General features: G+C 41.8%; 1 protein-coding gene across 1 annotated transcript; it reads right to left on the bottom strand.

Moving 5' to 3' along the window:
• Positions 1–592: 592 nt before the first annotated feature.
• Positions 593–25285, bottom strand: mppe1 (metallophosphoesterase 1). The gene is made up of 9 exons (XM_063461185.1): positions 24752–25285; positions 24515–24623; positions 22590–22693; positions 18994–19074; positions 11274–11382; positions 10858–10938; positions 5861–5983; positions 5474–5614; positions 593–1592 (listed from the first exon to the last, which is right to left on the bottom strand). The coding sequence occupies exons 1-9, from the start codon at positions 25000–25002 to the stop codon at positions 1407–1409; spliced, it is 1185 nt and encodes a 394-aa protein (XP_063317255.1). The 5' UTR covers positions 25003–25285; the 3' UTR covers positions 593–1406.
• Between the last annotated feature and the right edge of the window lie 79 nt (positions 25286–25364).

The raw sequence follows: 25364 nt of genomic DNA, 5'->3' as shown, positions 1-25364 counted from the left end.
GTACAATTAGAGTATGGCTTGTTTGGAGAGGATGCCAGGAGAAAGCCTGGCAGCATGGCTGAGGTTTGCAAATGTGCATCTGAACAAACCACAGGATTTCTGGAACAATGTCTTGTCGACAGATGAAATCAAAGTTGACATTTGGCCATAAAGTACAGTGCCACGTCTGGCAGAAATAAAGCACAGCATAGTAGCACAAAGATCTCATTCAAGTGTAATGAAAATCATCATGATGATTTCAGGCTTGTTTTGAAGCTACGGGACCCGGGCACCAGCAGTCATTAGGTTGACCAAGTCTGTATACCAAAGTATTCTAGAGTCAAAACCATCTTTTTAACCACAGCTAAAAAGATGAAACTGGGTCACAGTTAAGGTCTGTTCTATAGACTTTATAATCCAATCAATCAATAAATAGTGAATAATATAAAATAAACACAGTGGATTAATCCTGCACATTATTAAAGTAAAAAATGAAGGTACTTTGTTATACTGTTGCTAAAAGCTGTGTTTTCTCAGTTATAAAATGACTAAAATAAAAAACAACCAAGCAAACCAAACGCAAAAAAACCAAATGAAAACAAATTTTGAACCGATTTTCTTATATTTTATTTCACATGAATCTGCAAACATAAAATATTTGTACCTATATATTAAGGATTTCGTCTGTCGCGTGTGATAACATCCTCTCTCGTTCACCAGAAAACTGTGAAACAGGCTTTAAGATTCTGATTATTTATTATGTACAGTTCATCAGAAACGTTCCAACGATTTGGCAAAAAACCTTCACAAACATTTGGCACAGAAAATCAGCAACGATATCTTTTTGTTTTTTCTCTGATATGCGTCATAAAAACAATGAGGAACCCGGATGGACTATCTGACATCGACGACAGAAACGAAGAGTGTTCAGAGTTGAGTGAGATGATCAGTGTGCGTTCACATCGGCTCACAGGTAACATCAGAGAGAAGAGACTTAAAGCACCTCTAACTTCACCACCTTAAACCAGACCAGGGACAGTTAGTATTTACATATTTACTCCTTTGATTTGTGCTACCCCCGTCCCATGCATGCGTACTTTCTCACTCAGCGGTGAAGTCAGTGACGGTTACTCCAAGGAAGTTAAAACTGATGATTTGTAAGAACAATTGGGCCTCCGTCACAGGCTCTAACATCACCACCGCCATCATCAGTACCAGTAGTGATTAACTCTGAGTCCTTTAAAAACATTTAAAAATCATATCACGTCCTTCACAGTGCCTTTAAACACCCGGACAAACAAATCAAGGTTGTGCAAACAGATTTTTTTTCTTGTCATTTTTTTTGGTCCACACAGAGCATCCTCACATCAACTTACACCAAATTACCAGCTTATGGCTCTGTCCCAGTGGGCTGTGGCTAATGTAGTTCACAGAGACTTGTGTTTCCCCAGCAGGCAGAGGCTGAGGCACTGCAGCAGGCCTTTCATCCACAGACAGTGAGCGAGGAACAGCAGCAGCAGGCAGGCGCCGGCCGAGCAGTAAACGCTGATCACCGTGCTCTCCTCCGGCAGGAAACACTTGGACAGCGTGTAACTGCTCGGTGACACCGTCGCCTGGGAGAAGAAAGGGGGGAGAAGTGAGAAATAACGTGAGTTAGAGGTGATGAGTAATGTTTATACTGGCAGTGGTGGCTGCTTAGAGCTCTTCGGCCACCAGAGGGCCTCCGAAGATTAAAAATAGGAGCTCATTTTGAGTTCCTTCCTTCCTATTTTTTTTTTTATCTGAATGAATCTGTTTTTTATAGCCTGTAAACAAAGGAACAACAGATTCAACAGAATCTCACCTCAGCAGATTGTTTACTATATAATTAAACACTTTATTAAGAAACTATTTGTTTGTATGAAAGAAAAACATGTAATTTAGGCCACCAATGGCTGATTCTAGCTCACTATTAAGTACTGCTGCCTGACATAAGGTGGTTTCGGGGAGTTTGCATGTCCTCCTTGTTCTTGTTGATTTTCTCTGGAGAAAAATCTGAATGTTTCTCTGTCACAGATACTGGACAAAATCATGTTAGTGTAATGCTACCTTTGTTTTCCTCTTAACTTTATTTTAAGTGTTTCTGCTTAAATCAAGTTCAAACAAAAGCCTCCAGAGCAGCAAAGGTGGGACTAATCATCATTCATGTCCTCTCCTGTGAAGCTGGCGTCACTCACTAAGTGAAGAAGATAATATGGCTAAACAGAGCACATACCCGTAATCAGGATTTTGTAGCTTCTGGGATTTTGAGTTTTTAAAAAGAAGAAACAGGATCATTTCTTTCTCAAATATGTGGAACAAAGCTGAACTTTGAGGTGCTGGTTTGGTTTAATATGGCATTTGTCAGCTCAGGGCACTCTCACAAAAAAAGATTCAAAATCTTCACCTCCTTCCTTGGTGGAAGTGAAATTGATGCAAACGTGGTTGTGGATCATGGATCTGCGGCTGACAAATCTCCAGTAACTTTGTCATGCTATCATGCCAATTCGGACTGAAACCTCTGAAGAATTTTTCCAGCACCTTGTCGAATCTAAACCATGAAGGCAGCCATGGAGTCAAAAGGGGGTTCAAATCACCACTACCCTTTACAGGTCACCGGTTTAGCACTGGGCAAACATGCAGAGAAAAGCAATCATTCATGCTCACATACACGCCTACAGCCCATTTAGATTCGTACCAGTGGCAGACTGGATGTTGGGAGCTGAGGGTCATTTTGACTTGCAATGAATTAGAGCTGCATTTGATGAGCGTAGCAACCTGTCCAGCGTGCTCTGGTGACAGAGCCCTGTACAAGCAGGCCAGGAACACACTGACCAAGGAGATCAAAGCAGCTAAAAGGATCTACTCCCAGAAGCTGAAAGAACGGCTCTCAGCCAACGACCCTGCATCAGTGTGGAAGGCCCTGTGGGAAATCACCAGCTACAGACGCCCCCCACCCACTGTTGAAGCAAACAAAGACCTGGCCAACGAGTTAAATACATTCTACGATCGTGGCTCGAGAGTTGGGAGCTCGCCTTGTAATCGGAAGGTTGCCGGTTCGAGCCCCAGCTCGGACAGTCTCGGTCGTTGTGTCCTTGGGCAAGACATTTCAGCTGTTGCCTGCTGGTGGTGGTCAGAGGGCCCGGTGGCGCCAGTGTCCGGCAGCCTCGCCTCTGTCAGTGCGCCCCAGGGTGGCTGTGGCTACAATGTAGCTTGCCATGTGAATGGGTGGATGACTGGTTGTGTAAAGCGCTTTGGGGCCCTTAGGGACTAGAAAAGCGCTATATAAATACAGGCCATTTACTGCAGGTTTGAGACGGACACACTCTCAACCCTCACCCACCCCTCCCCAGAGACATTGTTTCAGACATTGACCCCCAACACACCTCTTACCTCCAGCTTCAAACGCTCCACCATCATCCCGGTCCCCAAGAAACCCACCATTACAGGACTGAATGACTACAGACCTGTCACCTTGACGTCTGTGGTCATGAAATCCTTTGAACAACTGGTGTTAGCCCATCTGAAGGACATTACAGGCCACCAGTTGGACCCCCTGCAGTTTGCCTACCGGGCAAACAGGTCGGTGGATGATGCAGTGAACATGGGGCTGCACTACATCCTGCAACACCTCGACTGCCCGGGAACTTATGCCAGGGTCCTGTTTGTAGACTTTAGTTTGCCTTTTAACACCATCGTGCCTGAACCTCTCTCCTCCAAACTCTCCCAGCTCAGCGTGTCACCAGTTAACTAACAGACAGGAAGCAGCAAGTGAGGCTGGGGTAGATCACCTCTGAAACTCGGTCCCTCAGTATTGGTGCCCCTCAAGGATGTATCCTCTCACCACTATTGTTCTCCCTCTACACTAATGACTGCACCTCTAAGAACTCGGCTGTTAAACTCCTAAAGTTTGCAGACGACACCACCGTCTTTGGCCTCATCCAGGATGGTGACGAGTCTGCATACCGGCAGGAAGTTGAGCGGCTGGTACTCTGGTGCAGCCAGCACAATCTGGAGCTGAACACGCTTAAGACTGTAGAGATGACAATGGACTTCAGGAGACATCCCTCAACACTGCTCCCCCTCACCATATCAGACAGCCCGGTGTCGACTGTGGAGATCTTCAAGCTCCTGGGTACCACCATCTCCCAGGACCTGAAGTGGGAGACCAACATCAACTCCACCCAGCAGAGGATGTACTTCCTGAGACAACTGAGGAAGTACAGTCTTCCACAGGAGCTGCTGATCCAGTTCTACACTGCAGTCATTGAGTCTGTCCTGTGCTCCTCCATCACAGTGTGGTATGGTGCAGCCACTAAACAGGACAAGAGCAGACTGCAGCGGACTGTACGGGCAGCAGAAAAGATCATCGGCGCCCCCCTGCCCTCCATCCAGGACCTGTACCTCTCAAGAACCAGGAAACGGGCAGGGAAAATCATCACAGACCCCTCACACCCTGGACACAGACTTTTTGACCTGCTGCCCTCTGGCAGATGGTATAGAAGCCTGCAGACAGGGACCACCCGACACAGGAACAGTTTCTTTCCCCTCGTCATCTCCCTCCTAAACAGTTGAACTGTCACACTACTCACACTGCCAGACTGCAACTGCACCTTATGTACATTCTGTGGTATTTATTTCATCTCATTTCATTTCTGTCATCCGATATTTTATGTATATAAGATTTAGATTGGTTATTTATGGTTGGTTTATACAGCTTTGTGTATGTTTGTGTATGCATGTGTACATGTATATATCCACACGTGTGTGTGTGTGTGTGTGTGTGTGAGTGAGTGGGTGTATTGTGTTACAATACACCTTACATTGTTGAGATATACATTGCTGTGCTTGAGAGTTACAATCTACCGGAACCAAATTCCTTGTATGTGTCTGCGCATATACATGGCCAATAAACGCGATTCTGATTCTGACCTCTCGCCCCATGACAGCTGGGATAGGTCCAGCCCCCACAACAACTCCGAATAGTATAAGCAGAAGAAAATTGATGGATGGATTTTCTATAGATATCTATAGTTGATATATGTATATTTCTTACCTCTATAACTGTGAAGTAAAACCTCATATTGTGCCAGATGTAGTTTGTTACCAATTGCTCACTCCCTATTGATTCTCCTGAGGGAAACATCTGGCACAGCTGCTAAATTCTCTGATGTGTTCATCAGCTAGTTGCTTACAGTGTTTGCGTGCTCAGCAGTGGCTTTCAAAGTATATCTGCTGGGGCCAAAAACTACTGTACGCCACTGAGACTGAACCATAACAGTAAGGTTGTGCACTGGGCAGATAAACAGAGAGAAAAGGCAATCCACACAGAAACAGCCCAGCCATTCGACAACCTTAATAATCTCTCTCTATAATACAGATTAATTAGATTATTTTTCATGTATTGCTGCTTGAAAAATGCCGACTTTAATCCGCACACTGTAAAAAGTCTGTTCACGATTTTGCTTTCACTCACAAGGATGAAGCTGGGGTTGTTTCTGTTCCTCCAGCTGAAGGATGGCACGCTGATTTCTGGGTACTTGTTGTCATGGAGAACCTCACATCCGCTGTGGGTGTGTCCGCTGAGGATGAGGCGGGGCTTAAACCACTGCAGCAGCTGAGGAGAGAAACCCATAACTGCTTCAGAGGCTGATTGCTGCTCCCTTACATCACCAGTTTCATCATCACCATCATCATCACCATCGTCTGCTGTTTCTATACGAGACTATTTCTGACGGCGGGCTGTTGTTTGCCGTTTTAATTGGATGAAAACACTTCAGAACAGATCTGCGCTTTGAGAGAAAAGGAAAGAAAAAAAAAGACAGACAGCGGAGGCGGTGTGATGAGACTGCAGAGTACTCACTCTCTGTGAGGCCTCCTTGGACAGCACGTCGTACTTCTCTCTGAACAGCAGGTGTCGCTCTTCAGGCGGCGCGGCGTCCTGTCCTGTGCAGCCAGCGTCACTCACTCTGTACAGAGGATAGTGCTGCAGAACGGAGCACACAGTCAGGGAAACGTGCATGGATTTAGATTTTTCATGGAAGAACAGGAAACAGGCTGAGAGGCAGCTCAGTAACAGCATTTCTGGTGTCAAGTTTTTCACCCAGCCACGTAATTCCCCCATCAAACAGTTCATAAATACATCTGCAGTGATCCACGTGTCTAAACAGCCCTTTGCACAGGGAGCATGGAGAATACCCACATTCCCCAAAGTTTCACGATGCCACTCTGCGTTTCACTGGACTTGAACGTGTAATTCATTCCAGATAGAGCGGGCAATCCATCAAAGTCGCTGTCACAGAGAGAGTACTGAATCGTAACACTCAACACACCATGACACTCATGACACCTTCTGGACTGAATAATGATTTTAGTTGAAAGGGCTTCCTCTGAAGGAAGTTTATATAAAGCATGGATCCCAGAGTGTGTGGTGTAACCTCAGTCAGAATTTTCAATCTGTGTCATGTGACTATTTAAACCAATCACCTGCTAAAATCTTGTACATAAATTACAGGACGCTTTTCTCATTTATCTACTTAGTGCCTCTTTATCTCCTCTGTCCTCTCTATCCCGCCTGTGACTCAGGAATCAATCTCAGCACACAATGATGAAGGATGTCTCTGTCCCTAAAATGCATTGGAGAGCCAGAGGAGGCTTGCCGGAGGAGCTATAATCCTTGGATGCACACGCGGAAGTGTTTCTTTGCCTGTTGTGTATAAAAGATTCATGCACGCGCTTGGAATATACTGCAAAAAGAAAGGCTCTTTAAACAACTATTCTCTTTATATGCAGTTTCAGTTATTTAAGTACATCAAACCTTCCTGTGTGCGATTAAGAAAAGCGTCTAATATCTTGTCACACTGTTGCGCTGTTACATTTACGATCATAAAATACAGCAGCAGTCGGCTAAATAAAAGGAATTTATGATGTGGTTGTGCCAACATCAGATTTAATTGGCATCACTTTAAAATGAACCACAGAGGCGAGGATGTCTCATTTTGTCAAATGACTGCTGCCTCGACTCCTCTCTTCTCGTGTCTCCCTACTGCCTCCTCCGATCTCTGTTGGGAGGGACTATAAAGCGAGGAGAGGAATCGAGGATGTATGAACTGAGAAATGAAAATGGGAGGTTTTTTAATCATGCTCTCCTTTGTTTGTTGAAATAGCCGAAAAAACTGAGACTTGTAAAGTTTCTCAGGTGTTACCTTCTTACCTGTTCAACTTTGGAGCTACAAAACTTTGGTTTAGCACCACAGATGACCATAATAGGATAGTGCATTGAACTAGACTGAGAGACGCACAATATTGCTAAAAGTTTTCACTCATCTGTCTTCACATACATATGAACTTGAGTGACATCACATCCATAGGGTTTAATATGATGTCAGCCCACCCTTTGCAGCTATAACAGCTTCAGATCTTCTGGAAAGGCTTTCCACAAGGCTTAGGGGTGAGTTCATTGGAATTTTTGATCATTCTTCTAGAAGCACATTTGTGAGGTCAGACAGCCATACAGACAGGTGTTCTATGGGGTTGAGGTTGAGCTCTTCCACACCAAACTCGCTCATCCATGTCTTTATGGACCTTTGTGCAATGATGCGCAGTCATGTTGGAACAGGAAGGAGCTGTCCCCAAGCACAAAATTGTCCAAAATGTGTTGTTATGCTGAAGCATTAAGAGTTTTTTTAAGATCCCCACACCAGAATCCCCCCTCCACCAAACTTTACACTTGGCACAGTGCAGTCAGACAAGTACCGTTCCCCTGGCAACCACCAAACCCAGGCTCATCCATCGGATTGCCAGATGGAGAAGCGTGAATAGTCACTCCAAAGACCAGATCTCTACTACTTTAGAGTCCAGTGGCTGCGTGCTATATATCATTGGATGATGTAAGGCTTGGATGCAGCTGCTCGGCCATAGAAACCCATCCCATGAAGCTCTCTACACACTGTTCTTGGGAAATCTAACATCCACATGGAAGTCTGTAGCTACTGCCTCTGCAGATAGTTGTCACCTCTGCGCACTATGCACCTTAGCATCCACTGACCTCACTATGTGATTTTAGATGGTCTTGTTGTTGTTGTTCACTTCCACTTTGTTATAATCCCACTAACAGCTGACTGTGGAATATTTAGTAGTGAGGAAATTTCACGACTGGACTGCACAGTTGGCATCCTATCAGAATACCATGCTGGAATTGACTGAGCTCCTGAGAGTGACCCATTCTTTCACAAGAAGCAGTTCATGTAGAAGCAGTCTGCATGTCTAGGTGCTTGATTTTATACACGTGTGGTCGTGGAAGTGATTGGAACACCTGAAATCAATGACTTGGATGGATGAGTGAATACTTTTGACAATGTGGTGTGTCTCTCTCAAACATTCAAAACTGAGCTTTGCCACAAAAAGGAGCACATATTGTCCTTTTCAGATCTGCACACACAAGCAGCCCGCTGTCCTCAAAAAAAAAAGTTAATAAAGGCAGTGTCATAGGTAAATGACAGTTAATCTCTATTGCTATTTAATGCAATTTCAAGGGCGCTTCACTTACAGGCACAACTGTTTTCTGTGATGAACTAAAACATAAAACACCTGACCTTTGTGCTGCATATTTTACCATCAGATGCCATAATTTGATGGGTTTGGAGAGAGAGGTGACTGCCACAGTTTTATAACACATGATGGTGTTATTATGAATTACTGCATTCATATGACAGACAATATGTTCACAAATAGTAAATATTCCCTAATTTTCTGCAGGTCTGTACTACGATGGAAATAAAGTTTGAGTTTTCTAAACAGGTAATTAGAGAGTCGAACATTTTTGAACCTCATTTCATTTTCTGTTAAATCGTATAATTGTAAAATAGATGATTGATTCTCCTAAATGTCTCCTAAATGTAAAAAAAGCTGACAGAGCATTTAAGTAAATTGTTCGATGTCAGCTTCAAACGCAGTTGCAGACCTGTTGTAAAGCAGCGTGTAATGATTGGTCATTTCATAGAGTTGAACTTACAGCTTAACCCAACATCCCTACACACCACACAGTAATCAGTGGACGTTGTTTTCAGGGTCTTGTCGATCAATCGCTAACCTTTAAAAAACATCACCTTTATCTCTAAATTTGGTTGAAAACTAGGACGGGTAAAGTCGTATTTTAAGGCTGATGCAAACATTTAAATTCAGCCTCGTTTCAGTCATTCATTGTTACTCCGCTGAGATATTTTCTGCTGATTCGAGGCCTAAAAGCTCTAAATGATGTGCAGCTGTTGAGCCTAAATTGTTGTTAAATTAGTTTCAAACGTGAACGTTTGGTACACGTCTGGATCACAAATACTGTTCAAAAAATGTATATATATATTTTTATATAACATTTGGCTGAAATTTTATTTGGTTGTTGTACAACATTTATTTCAATATATATTAAAAAAAACTTTAGTTTTTTGTCAGTGTCTGTTAGTACAATGATTGATAACCTTTTTTAAGATTCCCAGTTTCAAATATTGAGGTCAGTGTATGAATAAGTAATCCCTGTGAGCCAAGAGCTCCATCTTCACACAGTTTTGTTTTTTCTGTTATCGGCTTAATGTGATATTATTGTGGTATTCTTAGACAACTCTGGCTGTGACCACTGAAACCTTCATTGCCTCCTGCTGAAAGCTTCTGTTGTGAGGGGCAGCCAATCAGAAGAAAGCGAGGTTAAGTGAGAGAAACAGTTTGAACTGGGGACCAATTTTTTGAAATTATTTGCAACTGTGGTATGTGGAAAGCAAAAATAGAAATATGGAGATGGAAAAGCGCATGACAGATCCCTGTTAAGTATGACATGTTGAACGTCAACCGTGTGTTTCCAAAATCAGTAATTAAGTATGAAGTTCTAAATATATTAATTGATTACAGGGTCAGCTGAGAGGAAGACCCAAATGCAGATAGAAAGGCTGGATGAAAAAAACTGACAAAGATCTTTAATTAAAAGTCTGATTAACCATCGTCCAAAGAGGAAAACATCAAAGTCACAAAAGCGAAACTAACCAGGAATGCCAGGAGGCACAGAGGATGAAGGCAAGAAGCTCAGGAGGGAAAACTGACAGTCCAGCAAAGACAGAAAGAAAGACACAGCTAGATATACACAGAGTGCTGATTAAATAGGTCAAAAACAGGATGTAAAACCACGACAAGACACATAGAGAACCAACCTCAAAGGTAAACGCGAACACAGACACAGGAAGGAAACGGAGAAAATAGAAATGAAAGAAAAAAGCAGATGCACACCAAAGAACACGAAATGATTTTTCTCACTTGTTGGTATGTGTACATTGAAAAACAGATTGGGTACTGGAAGCGATACCTTCCCAGCACGACTTGAGTTTGACAGATATGCACCACTCTGCACAGCGGAGAAGAGATTATTATTATTATCATACCTGAAGCTGATGTGAAGACTTCAGCATTCTAAATGAAACCATGTGGATATTTTCCAGAAATACTACTTTGTAGAAAGAAATTTTGTGAAGGTTTTTGTGTTGTTTTTCTTCTGCTAGAGCACAGCAAGGAGATTCTGCCCTTAGGAAAACAAAAAGAGAGTCGTAGACAAAAAAAAAAGACTACAACTTTGGAAAATAACTTTTTTCCCCTCCCTTCTTTTGTGTCCAGCTCAGGCAGCTGAATTTTGCACAAAATGAGGTCTTTGGATTTTGTTTCCTCCACAGCGTAGAGCTGGGACGCCACTCGGGGGCCATAACAGAGACCGATAACGCATTCAGTGTACGCTCGGGTACGCGAGTGTTGAAAAGGCTAATCACGTCTTCCACTGCTAAATGTTATCAGCTTCTGATGAAGTCTGAGTGGAGTCATGCAGTTTACCTGTAACATGATGGGGGGGGTGGGAGGGTAGAGCTGCGAGCCTTCACAGCCGTCCATCACTCCGCTCCCTGACTGCGCGCTCTGCAGAGGAGAAAACATAAAGAATTCATCAGCTGTCTTGTCCACAACCTCACAAAGCATCCTCAAGCATCAGGTAACATTTTTATTTCATATCGCTACACTGCCTCTGGTTCTGGTGCTGTCTGCAGGAAAAAAAAACCTAAAAACTACAAACACAAACCAGGCGCCACTTCTAATGTGCTTTTATAAACACTGGATGTGTAAGAAGAACAAAACACCAGCTCTGGGTACGTCTTAATTTTCTGTTCGGGCATCTCGAGTGCCAGTGGCAGAGTGCATTCGAGGCGCTGACAGTGAAAAAGTGTGCGAAAGACTCCTAGAAATTTTCCTCCCACCTGAAGAGAACAGTTGAGGTCCCTGGAGATTTTGATCAGCTCTTTTTCCACCGACTGGCAGATGGGACAGCCGTCGCCGTGCAGGGCCACGCTGTTCACCAGCAGAAAACTGACGAGAGAAGGAGATTCTCAGTTAGTCTGGCAGGAAATGTAGGAAAAGCATCGTTATCAACAAAACAACATCCCAGTATCATTGGCTTTTAAGTAGATGGCGAACCTGTTAGAAAACAGTTGCAGTTCTCAGAGCCGCATCTGAATTCGTTTGGAGTTGCATTTCTGGCCACCTGACAAATCTAAGTCCAATATTCACTCTCTGTTTTTTACCAACTCCAGAGGGAAATATCTGGCTCTGTGTTCGCCAGCTTGCGGATAACTGTGTGCGTCTGCTGTCTGGTGCTGCGAAGGTAGCGTGCTGTGAGTGCTGTGAGCTGAAAACGTGTGATGAGAGTAAACCAGAAGAGTAAAACAATGAGCTGGGCCCGTAAAGGCGAGGGCGAGCTGAGGATCCAGAGCATTAATCTCTGTGTATGTGTGGCCCCCCTTTTTTTTCGCATTGCCACAATGTTTTCACGTCACCTTTGATACATTATTATAAAATTATTGCTTACAGCTGCTTTAAATAGATCCTAAAACTAGAGCTCACATGGAGGACAAACACTGCTGCACTGTGGGCGTTTTACATCAGCGCCGCTAAAAAAAAAGGGAGAAGCACATAACCATTCTCTGTCAGCGGAAATAGGGCTTTTTGTTTAGATCCTTTTATAATATATTACAACACAACAAAAGGCCTGTTCTCATGTAAATGTAACGCAACAAATGCAAATATGTTACAGCACTGCTGCAGGGAGCACAAGCATTTACTGGATGTTTTAACCCTAAAGTGACCAGTCGAGAGTTTCAACTTAAGTGGGATCATTTATGACCTTATTATACTTCATACAAGAACACTGTACATTATCACTATCTATGAGAGACGTTCTAATGTGTTCTAATGTGTTCTAATGCAATTAATTGGCGTTTTTTCAGGTGTTTCAGGTGATTTTTGCTGGAATAAAATCAAGCCTCCAGCCTTGTTGTCTGTCTTTAATCACATTTGTGAAAGAATAGGAAAGCTACTGTCAGCTGCTCCTTTGTCACAGCAGGTACTTCTGCATGTTTGATTTAGCAGTTTTACACCGGATGGCCTTCTGACACAATCCTGTAGGGGGGATAAACATTTGTGAAAGAATGGGTCGTTCTAAAGAGCTCACTGAATTCCAACTTGGTGCTGTAATAGGATGCCGACCAGGAGCTTCATGGCTGAGAAGCTCCTGTAGGTGTAACGTGTAGATGGCACAGTCACAAGTCATCACAATCTTTCATTACTTCCACGCTTCTGTTTTAAATAAAATCTAAACACACATCCTGTTACTAGTTTGTCTGAAATCTTTTGTGCAGAAACATTTTAAACCCAGGTTTCTGCAGCACTGCTCTAATTCTGTTAGCCATGGTTCACTGTCAGCATCATTATGTGGTGATAAGAACTGTAAAAATCTAAAGCCTAAAAATTATTTTTAGAAGTATACTGGAGTCATTAAGCTCCGTTTTATCTATACAAAATACTAAATGACACATGATGACCAATGACAATGATAAACGAACGTGGACAAGAGAACGTGTCACATCGAGGCACAAAGAAACCAGAATGCCAGTGACGTAGTAGCTCATCTAGCTCTCGATCCACCACAAATCACAGGTTTTGTAATGTGTGAAGTACAAAAAGAAAGTGATAAGTTTTGTTCTCATAGGTTGACTGAATTGCACAAACTAATGAGAAATAAAATCCTCAGTTTGTTTCATTAAATCTGACCAGTTCCTGAGGAAATGGAAAAATCTCATGGCCAGTGAGTTTTGTAGATATTTTGGAGAGTTTTCATTATTATTTAGTCTTTTCCGTGACTATTCTTGAATTTTAGTTTTTTGAATTGCTTGGCTAGTTTAGCTGTCCTACTGTTTTTAGACTTCTTAATAGATATTTGATTCTTTACATTATTCTTGCCTCCTTGTGTCTTCTTGCATCTTGTTGTCTCTGTTATGTGAGTCCCCATTTAGTTACCTCCTGTTTTATTTTGTAAGTCTGCTCTCTCTGCCTTGTTGCTAGTTGTACTTCTTCTGTTATTGTCTTAATTAGTTTAAGCTGTGCATTGTTAGCCTGGTGTTTCCACTCTCCCTGGTTAGCCTCACGTGTCTATTTACAGCCTCTGCTCCTATCTGTTTAAGTCATACTGTATCACTGTCTGTCTTTCCTTGTGTTTGACTTAATACCCTGCATTAGTTTCCCTTTCTTGCGAATACCAGACAAAACAGTGCCTGTAAAATGGCAAATATGACCATGACCTTCAGTGCAATTCTGGTAAATACGCGTTCAGCGATCACTTAGTTGTTACTGCTCGCAGGTCTTTTTGGCCTCTGAATTTTTGTGACTTCATGACTCATTTTGGTTTTAGAATAATCTATGTGGGAGTTTTGTTCCTAGTTTCTTTCGTATTATATGTTATCTTGTTTATATTCCTCACTAGCTCCCTGGGTGAGCCTTTTATCTTATCAGTTAGTTCTTAGTTTTTCTATTTATAGAGGAGTTGCTTTAATTTAGCCCCCCCTCCCTCGTCCTAGAAGTAAAAAGGGCCTTGTTTGTTCTTATGGTTTAAGTTTTAGTTGTATTTAGTTGGATGCCTTCAGTGTTCTATTCTAGGCTGTGTTGTGTGTTAAGTTAATCTCGTTTCCCCCATTTTTCTTATTTTCTATTTTTATTTTATCAACAGTTTAATCTTTTATTTGACTAGTTTCACTTCCTCTCCCTGCCCTCACTGACTCTCTAGCTGTGTTTGGTTATCCAACTGGTTTTTCTTCTCTTATCTCATTGCATATACAGTGGCTTGCAAAAGTATTCGGCCCCCTTGAACTTTCCCACATTTTGTCACATTACAGCCACAAACATGAATCAATTTTATTGGAATTCCACGTGAAAGACCAATACAAAGTGGTGTACACGTGAGAAGTGAAACGAAAATCATACATGATTCCAAACATTTGTTACAAATAAATAACTGCAAAGTGGGGTGTGCGTAATTATTCAGCCCCCTTTGGTCTGAGTGCAGTCAGTTGCCCATAGACATTGCCTGATGAGTGCTAATGACTAAATAGAGTGCACCTGTGTGTAATCTAATGTCAGTACAAATACAGCTGCTCTGTGACGGCCTCAGAGGTTGTCTAAGAGAATATTGGGAACAACAACACCATGAAGTCCAAAGAACACACCAGACAGGTCAGGGATAAAGTTATTGAGAAATTTAAAGCAAAAAGATTTCCCAAGCCTTGAACATCCCACAGAGCACTGTTCAAGCAATCATTCAGAAATGGAAGGAGTATGGCACAACTGTAAACCTACCAAGACAAGGCCGTCCGCCTAAACTCACAGGCCGAACAAGGAGAGCGCTGATCAGAAATGCAGCCAAGAGGCCCATGGTGACTCTGGACGAGCTGCAGAGATCTACAGCTCAGGTGGGGGAATCTGTCCATAGGACAACTATTAGTTGTGCACTGCACAAAGTTGGCCTTTATGGAAGAGTGGCAAGAAGAAAGCCATTGTTAACAGAAAACCATAAGAAGTCCCGTTTGCAGTTTGCCACAAGCCATGTGGGGGACACAGCAAACATGTGGAAGAAGGTGCTCTGGTCAGATGAGACCAAAATGGAACTTTTTGGCCAAAATGCAAAACGCTATGTGCGGTGGAAATCTAACACTGCACATCACTCTGAACACACCATCCCCACTGTCAAATATGGTGGTGGCAGCATCATGCTCTGGGGGTGCTTCTCTTCAGCAGGGACAGGGAAGCTGGTCAGAGTTGATGGGAAGATGGATGGAGCCAAATACAGGGCAATCTTGGAAGAAAACCTCTTGGAGTCTGCAAAAGACTTGAGGCTGGGGCGGAGGTTCACCTTCCAGCAGGACAACGACCCTAAACATAAAGCCAGGGCAACAAAGGAATGGTTTAAAACAAAACATATCCATGTGTTAGAATGGCCCAGTCAAAGTCCAGATCTAAATCCAATCGAGAATCTGTGGCAAGATCTGAAAACTGCTGTTCACAAATGCTGTCCATCTAATCTGACTGAGCTGGAGCTGTTTTCCAAAGAAGAATGGGAAAGGATTTCAGTCTGTAGATGTGCAAAGCTGGTAGAGACATACCCTAAAAGACTGGCAGCTGTAATTGCAGCTAAAGGTGGTTCTACAAAGTATTGACTCAGGGGGCTGAATAATTACGCACACCCCACTTTGCAGTTATTTATTTGTAAAAAATGTTTGGAATCATGTATGATTTTCAATCCACTTCTCACGTGTACACCACTTTGTATTGGTCTTTCACGTGGAATTCCAATAAAATTGATTCATGTTTGTGGCTGTAATGTGACAAAATGTGGAAAAGTTCAAGGGGGCCGAATACTTTTGCAAGCCACTGTATTGTCTCATCCTTCACTTTTCCTATGTAGCATGTGAAAGAATAGGAAAGCTACTGTCAGCTGCTCCTTTGTCACAGCAGGTACTTCTGCATGTTTGATTTAGTATTGTCCATGTCACTGTTTTCCCAGTCCTGTGTTCCCATTGTTCTCTGTATATTCCTGGTCTTTGTCTTTTTGTTCTCTGGATTTTCTACCTTGCTTATTATCTTAAGCATTAAATGCTTGCTTTCACTTTAACTCTGCTTCTTGAATCCTTCATTTGGCTCTAGTCACGCAGTGGTGCCTAACATTAGTTCCAATGAAAATGCATTAACACAACCAACATCATCAAACTTTTTAACCCTGTAAAGCCTGAGCCATGAAATAACTTATTTTTTATTGATTCTTCTGACAATTAAAAAAACGTATCTAAATTTCAAATATATTGTGCTATGTAGTCTTAAAATCTCATGTATCAAATATGATACATCTGGTGTTATAGAATTAAGTGACTTTGGAAAACATCTTGTTTCAATATATTAAAAAACCCAAATTTGTATTTCAGCAGATTTCTTTGAAATATAATTTAAATGAGGGAAAAAAATGTGATCTGTTGCACTCTGGCAGAGAGTGATATTGGCTTTTTGAGGCACAAAAGTAAAGAGGAAAAATGTCCTGAAAGGCAAAACAAGGGAATTATTCTGAAAGGTAAGACAACATAACCGTATTTTGTCATTGATTTTGTTTCGGTAATCACTGAAAGGTAAAATTATGACTGAAATTAAAGATGAATTTTACTGCATACAACACATATAATATTATTCTGTATAAACTGTGTTAAAGAATATCTACCAATCTTGGATTTTTAAGTGGTTTCTTGCATTTACATTTCAGTGGGATTCACATCTTGGCTCTTACTCCAGTTACCCCGCAGTGCCTCATTTCTTCTTTAGCCACTGTTTTGATGGATTTGCTGGTGTGCTTAGGTTGAAATGCACCTCCACTTCCCTTTAAACCTTCAGATAGCCTCACATTATCTTCAAGCACTCCTTCGTATGATGTAGGATTCATATTTGAATGACCGCAAGCTGCCCATTTCCTAAGGCACTGAAGGGGCCTCAAACCATAACATTTCACAGCTGGTATGATCCTCTCCTGGAGGCTGTCTCTGCTCTGTGCCAAACATGCGTCCTAACTCTGAGCTCCAGCAAGTCGCACATTTTTTCCACAGGGTCTGCTCTTTGTCTGCGTATTCACACACACACACACACACCATTGTTTGCTCAGAGGTTGTTTGTGGACAGCAAAGGCTCTTCTCCTGGCATGCCTTGCATACAGGTCCAATTTTCTGACTGCAGAAGCAACTCAGTTACCTGCAGATTTCTTCCTGACATTTGTGTTCCTTCAGTTTTCTTTTTGCATCAAACAGTTTGCTGTTGGTTTGAATTTTGAATTTTCTGGGCCTGGCAGTCCTGCACAGTTTGGGAGTCACTTTGAACTCTCTGCCACTTGTACATAATTTTCCTTGCAGTCTAATGATTTATTTCAAATTATTACAGACTTCAGTTTTTTTTCCTGAAGACTCTAGGGGGCTCTTTAGATCTTGGCCTAATGGCGCACCATATTTCAGTGGCAGAAAGACCAGCAAGACGTTTAAAATAAGATGTCTGCCACTCCCACAGGCAGCTCTAATAATCAGCAAACCTAACAAATATATATAAGCCATACTTTTTCCATGTGACTGCTTCATTTATGCCATAAATTACCATGTTAACTAATAAATGTCCATTTATCGACTCATTTTTTTTATCACCATTATTAACAGGCACTGTTTCAAATATGTTTAAATGACTGATTACACTGCCGGAGGAAGTCATTCCCACATCATGTTATAATTTTACAATTTATTAATATTTAATAGGGCATTTTTTACTCTGCACAGCCAAGTTATTGTATTATATTCAACTTTCACGTTTTATTCTACCGAATTTCATTTAGATTTTCACTTTTGGAGATCCTTTGTTATTTTTCTTTATTTTTTCCTATTTAATTGAGCTCTTTTACCATTTAGATTTTGAACTTGAGGATCTATTCTGCTTGTCTTACAGTCACGTGGAAAAAAAACATCTTGTTTAAGTTCATGTTTTATGTATCAGGACATAGTAAAACGTCATCTGGTTGCCAGGCCTCAGTTAGCATGTTAAATGTTAAAATTCATGACAACATGATTTAAAAAAAAAGCTGAATAAGTAAGGCTTGAAGGACTATTCTTTTTCTTTTCCTAAAAGAAACATTGCAGCATGGCTTAGGTTTGCATCTGAACAAACCTTTTCTGGAACAATATCCTGTGGACAGATGAAACCAAAGTGGACATTTGGTCATAAAGCAGCACCCCTGGCAAAACCCACACACAGCATATCAACAGAAACACCTCACACTGATTGCCAAACACAGCAATCGAGGAGTCACGATTTGCGGTTGTTTTTCAGCCATAGGACCAGGGCAACTTACTATCATTGAGTTGACCGTGAACTTCACCATAAACCGAAGTATTCTAGAGTCAAATGTGAGGAACGTCTGAAAAAATAAAAGGATCACGGTACTGCTATGTGTCAGGACTTTAAGAGAGCTGTGAATGAAAGAATTCCCACAAAGCAGCGCTGTAAAGAAGAGCGGGCAAAAATTCGACGTTGAGAGACATCGACAACTACTTCAAGTGATTCGACAGGCTGGTGAATCTTCATCTTTGTTAAATAATGACACAGTCTAATATGCCATAGGTTGCTGTTCATGTGAGGTTGTATTTATGTCATTTTAAGACGTGCTAATATGTCCTGATGGGTAAACCCTACAAACAAGACTGTATCTAATTTTCCTGAGCGTTTCTCCTTTATTTAAACTGTCCTGTAACAAGTTGTGTTTAAAGCTGCTGTAACACAAGAATTTCACAGTAGCTGAATATTAAATAAAGGATCTCATCTTCATCTTATCTTATAATCTATCATATTATGGAGGGTACTTTGTTTTTAATACACAGAGTCAAAACTGAGCGCAATCTCCTGACACACAATTAAGACCTCGGGAACAGTTGCCTGGCTCGTCTAAAAGCACCTCTGTGGCACAGGCCGACTCAGGGGATTAAACCGTCGACCTTCCCGCATGCTGAGTCACATGTTTGTCCTGCAGGCGTGTCACCAGTTTTTATGTTTACGTTTATGTTTCACCCTCCCGTCACTCACTTGATGCCCTTTTTGGTGACGATCCTGGTGGAGGAAGCGTTGAAGACCTTCTCAAACCGCTGCAGCTTGAACCAGTCCATCCTGCAGGGAGACACAATACGCTCATCACACAGCACAAAAACCTGCTGCTCAGTCTGCCGTGTCTGCCTGTCTATCACGCACCGTTACATAACAGCTGTGCCAGCATGCTTCCCGCTGCTCGGCTAGAATCAAACCACATAGGAGCATGTCTACAAAAGCTCACATTTCTGAGTCACACATGTCAAATACCAAGCATTTAAAAAAAATGCATGACATTGTGTTTTCTTCCCCTGAGAAATTAAGAAGAGTCTCCTATAAGAAGGTTGTTACATGCTGGACACAATGAACACAACTTTTCTGCAATTTAATGCAATCCATCACAAAAAATGTAGTTTAAAAAAATTACCGGAAAGACAATAAAACCTCAGTGAAACCATCTTATTAAAAATAAAAGCTAAAATCTTTTTCCTTTATGACTTTTCTATGGGAATTCTTAACAAAGTGACAAAATAAATAAATCTCTTCATCGCTCATCTTCTGCTTTCTTTTTTTAAAATAATTTCTTTTTAGATTTCTTCTTAATTTTGCTCCGAATATTACCACAATCTTACAAAATCTTATCAGGGTTTTTTTTAACAAATAAATCTCCTTCCTGAAAACGTTGGGCCAACCAACAAAACAAAAAAAAGCACATATTAACATAATTTCTTAATGGCCTTTGAAATCAGTGGGCTCTGTCATAACTGGCCACAGTTGAATATGAAGGGTTGCAAGATGATTAGCCATTAAGGAGGGAAAAAAAGAAAAGAAAATTACCTTTAATTTTAAGGCCATTTAACTCTCCTTTTGTCTTGTAAAATATTTGACATTTTCTCATCATCGGGGTGATAAAAATGACTCAAATGAAACACTTAAAGAAGGTAAAACTTGGCTTTCAAGTGCTAACAGGAATGTGTCACCTCTGATGAAGGGCTGCGAGTTGCCACTTTTTCCCTGCTTGAATGGGTCACAACATAAAAAAGTGGGGAGTGTGAACGCCATTTCAAAGCCTTTTCCATGACTTGAACTTGAGACAGCTTGATGTCCTCTGATGTCCAGAGTTTCGTCTTTGAACACTCTCAAACATGCAGCGTATAGGAGGAGAAGCCGTGTTTGTCAGAAACTTCCATTAGAACATAAAGAAAAGAAAAACTACCGTGTCATAACTGCACTGAAGGGAGGATGTGGCGACAGTTGATCAATTAGATCAAACGGCTACTTCCTAGTTCATGAATGGACATTCAACACACACACACACACACACACACACACACACACTACAATGATCTGTTAAATAGTTTAAACAGCATGCTGAGAAAAGATGTCAAAGGTTTGCACACTATTTGGCTCCAATTTAACGATACTTGAACAAAGTATCTTCTTTGGACTTGTGTTGCTTTCCTTTCTGTGTATCTCGCACCTAAAAGATGTTGTATAGATTTGTGTAGGTCTGAAGGAATATTGTAAGATGACCAGGAAATTCGATGAGGGGCACATTGTGATTTATTTAGTGTGTCTATTTTATTCTACAGTTAGAGCAAGATCAGGTGAACTTGAGCCATCCATAAGTTATGCTGCTATAGGCTCATGACGCTGGAAGACTTCCCATGATACACTGAACACTTCTTCTTCACTCCATATGGAGTTGGTTTATATGCTGCTATTATATTATCTAATTATTATGAATAATGTCATAAACGTTTTTTCTTCCCTCTGCTGTGGCGTGAGTTTTGTCCTGTTTGCTGTTTGTGGTCTCTGTGTGTTGTACCTTTGTTTTCCCCTCATTCCCTAACCGGTCATCAGGACTTCTTCCTTCCTGATGTTCTTTGCTTATAAGGAATTGCTGGTTTTCCTTTCTCTAATACTGCATGGACTTGATCTCACAAAGAGCCTAGAAGATGCAGATTGTTTTTCTTTATAGTCTCTGAAATAACTTGTCGTTAAAGATAAGGCTCACAGAGTCAAGATCTTCTGTGCAGCCGTTAGCACCATCTCCTCACAGCAAGAAGGCTGAACCTTCCCGAGGCCGTTCTGTGTAGAGTCTGCATGATCTCGCTGTGCCCAGCGACATGCACGTTAGAATAACTGGTGATTCTAAAGCAGCCGTGGATGTGAGGTAGATGAAGCACTTAAAGTATAAAAAATAAAGTGCTGTTTAGGTAAATTTTCTTGGTCAGCACTACATAACTGCAGTTCCACTTCAATTTGACGCCACATTATCCTTTCTTTTTTTGATCCAACCTGCTATCAATATAATCGTGTAATCTTTTTACTGATTTTTTTTTTTAACACTTATTTTTACAGACACTTTGTGTTTTGCATATTGTATCTGAAAATGCATTCTGTTTCGGTTTATCAGACTTTACATTTTCCGTTGTTTTGCCGTTGGTGTTAACATCCATCAGATCTCCAGTGAACCGCAGAGGGTTGGGGTTAAGTTGCATTTTAGCCAGAAGCCAAAAGAGACTATTTTCAAAAAGTAGACGATGCTGCCTGTTATTCTTCCATAGTTCTTCTCTTGTAATATTTCTATTTGGTCGTGCAGATGGAATTACTATACAAATGGGTTGATGTGAACCTAACCCTAACCAGAACCTGGTGGGCATTAAGAGGAAGATTTCTGGCTTTCCGTACAATTTCTTGCTTTTGTGTCTCTGTCAGAACAATGCAAATTAATTATAGGAAGTGAGATTTAAACACAAAGCCCACAACGTCATGTCTATATATCGCTGTGGAATGTAAACATTGATCTGATAAGAATGCAACTGACGTCAGTACAGTAGGCAGTATTCAAACACCACCAAACGAACAATACCAGCAGTTCATTAGTCTGTCAATATTTAACATGTAGCACAAACCTCCCTCTTTACAGCTCAGTACTGTCTTGAAACAGCTGGGCACAGCTGTAGCTTCCAGCAAACGATACTCAAGCAGTGTATTTGTTGCTGAATATTTCCCCCTGTGGATTAATACACGCTTGCTGCATTACCGAGCTGCATGACGGAAATGTGAGACTGCCTCCATTAAAAACACTACCTTTAACACCAATATTTAGTTTTTAATGTGACTTGTTAATATATACTATGATGAAAGCACCACATTACTGCTACAGCAACAAGACAAAGCAAAGACCCTCCAGCGATGGCTTCAGACCTGACTGCATGTGCTGCATCCAGCCACTGCTTTGTCTTATTAAAACTGCCTCATGGAAATATTCAATCGCCTCCTTGCAGTTTATGTAATGTATACAAAGTCCTCTTGCTGTGCGGTGTAGTAGTAGGAGACAGTTATTGACTTTTTTGGGTGCCACATTTAATGTTTTCTCTTCCTTTAAAAACTTTTCAAGGAGGCAGGTATTTCTGTAACTAGGGCAACAAAGAATAGCGCTGAAAATCGTTCATACTGAGTCAGAGGTAAAACCTGTGCTTAATAGAGAAGTCCCTCAGGTAAAGGCCAAGTAAAACCAGATCAACCGGTCACAGAGTAAAGGTTACGTAATGAAAACCGAAAAACAATAGCATACAGAATGTGCTTACTCATAATGGAAACCGATGTCGTGATTTCCAACCAGTACAACCAGTTCCGTGTCAGTGGAGTGTCTGAACATCCTGTGGAAGCGACGCACGTCGTCCTCCCAGTGCTGCGGAGAGAACGACACGAACACAGCTGAAGTTTCAGGCCTCAAACAAGAAAAACTCCCCGGAGAAGCTCACGAGCGTTAATGGGATCTCTGAGGGTCGCCCGGCGGCCCCCACGGGCGGCTGAGATGAGCTGCTTTGATTCAGATTCAGTTTTGCTTCTACGGGACTGAAACCGCACACAGAAACAGCCTTTAATTGCATCAGTGCTGTGGGTTTCATACATCGTGTCTCTTATTTATAGAATTTATAGGATGTGGGAATTAGGAGCGGTTTTCATCTCTGATTTGACCACATTTTCTAACTTGAAATGTAACTATTTATTAATCAGTTAGGTGATTTAGGGGATTAATGAGTGTGTGGTAAAGTATTTGGATTAAAAAAGCAGAAGATTTGATTCTTTTTAGTAATTTTTAGTTAAACAATATTTGGTTGTCTGACTGTCGGATAAACAAAGCCGGCAGTTTTTCCGAACATTTACAGAAGAAAGAGTGAAAGAAAAATAAAAGGAACTAAAACTATAGTTTGGTGTGTTTCTCTGCTTTTAAGCATTTATTGTTTCTGCAAACTCACGGCACTGAATCCTCCAGGAAGATGCCTCAAACAAATCGTAAATCAAGCACATAATTTTTAACACCATATGTTCAATATCTTTTGGTTTTTGGCCAATTTCTGAGGCTCGAGACAAAATAAACACTTTTACAGAATTTTACAGATTTACAGAATGAGCAAACAGGACACTATTTCGCTAACAGAGTGATCTTTAAACTCAGTTGTCAGGCAAATACGACTCCTTCACCTTGGTTTGCGTCTTTGTTTTCAACCAAAATGATGACGTATTTGATCAGTTAGGTTGCTCCCAGAATGAATGGTTATGGAACTGTTGGTCATTCATCAGGCAAACATCCAACACGGTTCCTGAGTTTGGGGTCTGAAATGTGCCGATTTGTTTCTATATTACTCTTTATACTGATTTATTCAAATAAGTAGGGTTTTGGACTGTTAGCAGAGCAAAATGGGGACAATTTTGCACCATTTATTACTCTTCTAGCATATTTTATTCTGTGTGCAAGCTATCAGCTCTAAATCCTTCAAGAGGAAGCCAGTCACGTCGTGAATCAACCACAAATGCTAAAATCATCATGCTTTTCTTTGTTTCATGCCACTGTACGTTGAACACCTTTGCCCTTGTGGCCAGTTTTCTAACCACGAGAACTAATTTCAAGATGTCCTCTTAAGATGGAGGGGGAACTCCTCAGACACAAATGAGGCAAATGATTAGTTAGTCAAAGAAATAAATGACAGACTGATCTATTCACCTGCTGCAGATCAACTCTCAGTACTCTCAGCGTGAATTCAAACACGCAGGCCCATCCTCTTTTAACACAATACAAATTAAATGACTTGCCATTCAAAGAGTGAAAATGAGGAGGAATCAGCGAGTGGGTGGGTGGAGGGGAAAGTAGATTAGAGGAGATTTTACTGTCTGAGGCTTTGTGTTGTGTTCCTCTCGCTCCACTTGCTTCTATCTGTCTTGACAGATCCCATTTTATAACCCACTAATAGATTTCTGAGCATTCCCAGAAGATCCCCCCCAACACACCAGGATGGATGTACCATGGCGGGCTAAGAGGATACCTGGTGCAGCTGTTTTCCTCAAAAACCTGCAGCCTTTGGGGCCCGGATGGTAACATGATTATGATTGTTATGACCAGAGAACACAGAGCTTCTGCTTTGCATCCACATACTCGAACATCATCATAATTATCATAAGGGGGGGGTACAGAGCAATGCAAGAAGAAAAACAGGGAGCTCTTCGTTACCTTCTGCGAGCTCCACTTGCCTTCGTCGAAGATGTCCCCGAGAATAAAGACTATCTCGGGCCTGAGCAGCCACAGAGCGGTCTGGAAAGCCCTCTCCATCTGCCATTCCCTGCGCGTTTGGACACAAGTCAGCGTTATTGGATGTTGTTGTTTACAAATCACTCCTGCAGAGCCCCGGGCACAGACGGACGGATGGAGGGCAAATATATATGAGAATATATGCAAATGAATTATTACCTCCTCAGCTTGTCAAACCAGTGTCCTCCGACGGCTCCGAGGAGGTGCGTGTCCGACAGCACCATAGCGCGGACCGCAGAGTCCACCGAGTGGCCGTCGATGCCCTCTCCGCCGCGAGCATGGCTGATCTTCGGCCAGGCGCACTTGAGGATGGTCGGAAAGTAGATGAGATACTCGCAGAAGAAGAAGGCGCCGCCGACCACCCCAATCAGCACCACCGCAACCACCCATTTGACGCTAAACCTCGGCATTTCTTTGTTATTCGGCGTTCGGGATGCCCTGAACTGGCGCACTGGCGGTGATGGAGCGGTCCATGAGGCATCTTCACCTCTTCCAGACCCCACGGTTTAGGTCTCCAGCCGCGTGATGCTCATGGCAAGCTCATCTGGATAAAAACAGGCTTCGCGTGGAGTCCGGTTGATTCCGAAAATAAGAGAAAGAAAAACAAAGTTTTAAAATGCGCCTTGATTTCAGGGGGACAGCAGTGAAAGAGAGCGAGCAGCAGCCAGCCGCTGTTTCTCAATCATAGGCTCTCAGGCGTTAAGCTGGAAACAACACATCCGGTGTGCGTTTTCAAAATAAAACGGGTAACACGATCTCTAGGGCACACAAA

Source organism: Pelmatolapia mariae, linkage group LG18 (assembly GCF_036321145.2).
Source record: "Pelmatolapia mariae isolate MD_Pm_ZW linkage group LG18, Pm_UMD_F_2, whole genome shotgun sequence".
NCBI classification, from domain to species: Eukaryota; Metazoa; Chordata; class Actinopteri; order Cichliformes; family Cichlidae; genus Pelmatolapia; species Pelmatolapia mariae.
This window is presented reverse-complemented; position numbering and strand designations above follow the sequence as displayed.

Bases quoted from the DNA above. Each gene is read 5' to 3' on its own strand.
- mppe1 (XM_063461185.1), bottom strand. From the start codon at position 25,002: ATGCCGAGGTTTAGCGTCAAATGGGTGGTTGCGGTGGTGCTGATTGGG. The intron at 10,939-11,273 runs GTGGGAGGAAAA...TCTCCTCTGCAG, and splicing joins ACCTCAACTGTTCTCTTCAG to AGCGCGCAGTCAGGGAGCGG. The intron at 1,593-5,473 runs GTGAGTGAAAGC...TTCTTCTCCCAG, and splicing joins ACAACCCCAGCTTCATCCTT to GCGACGGTGTCACCGAGCAG.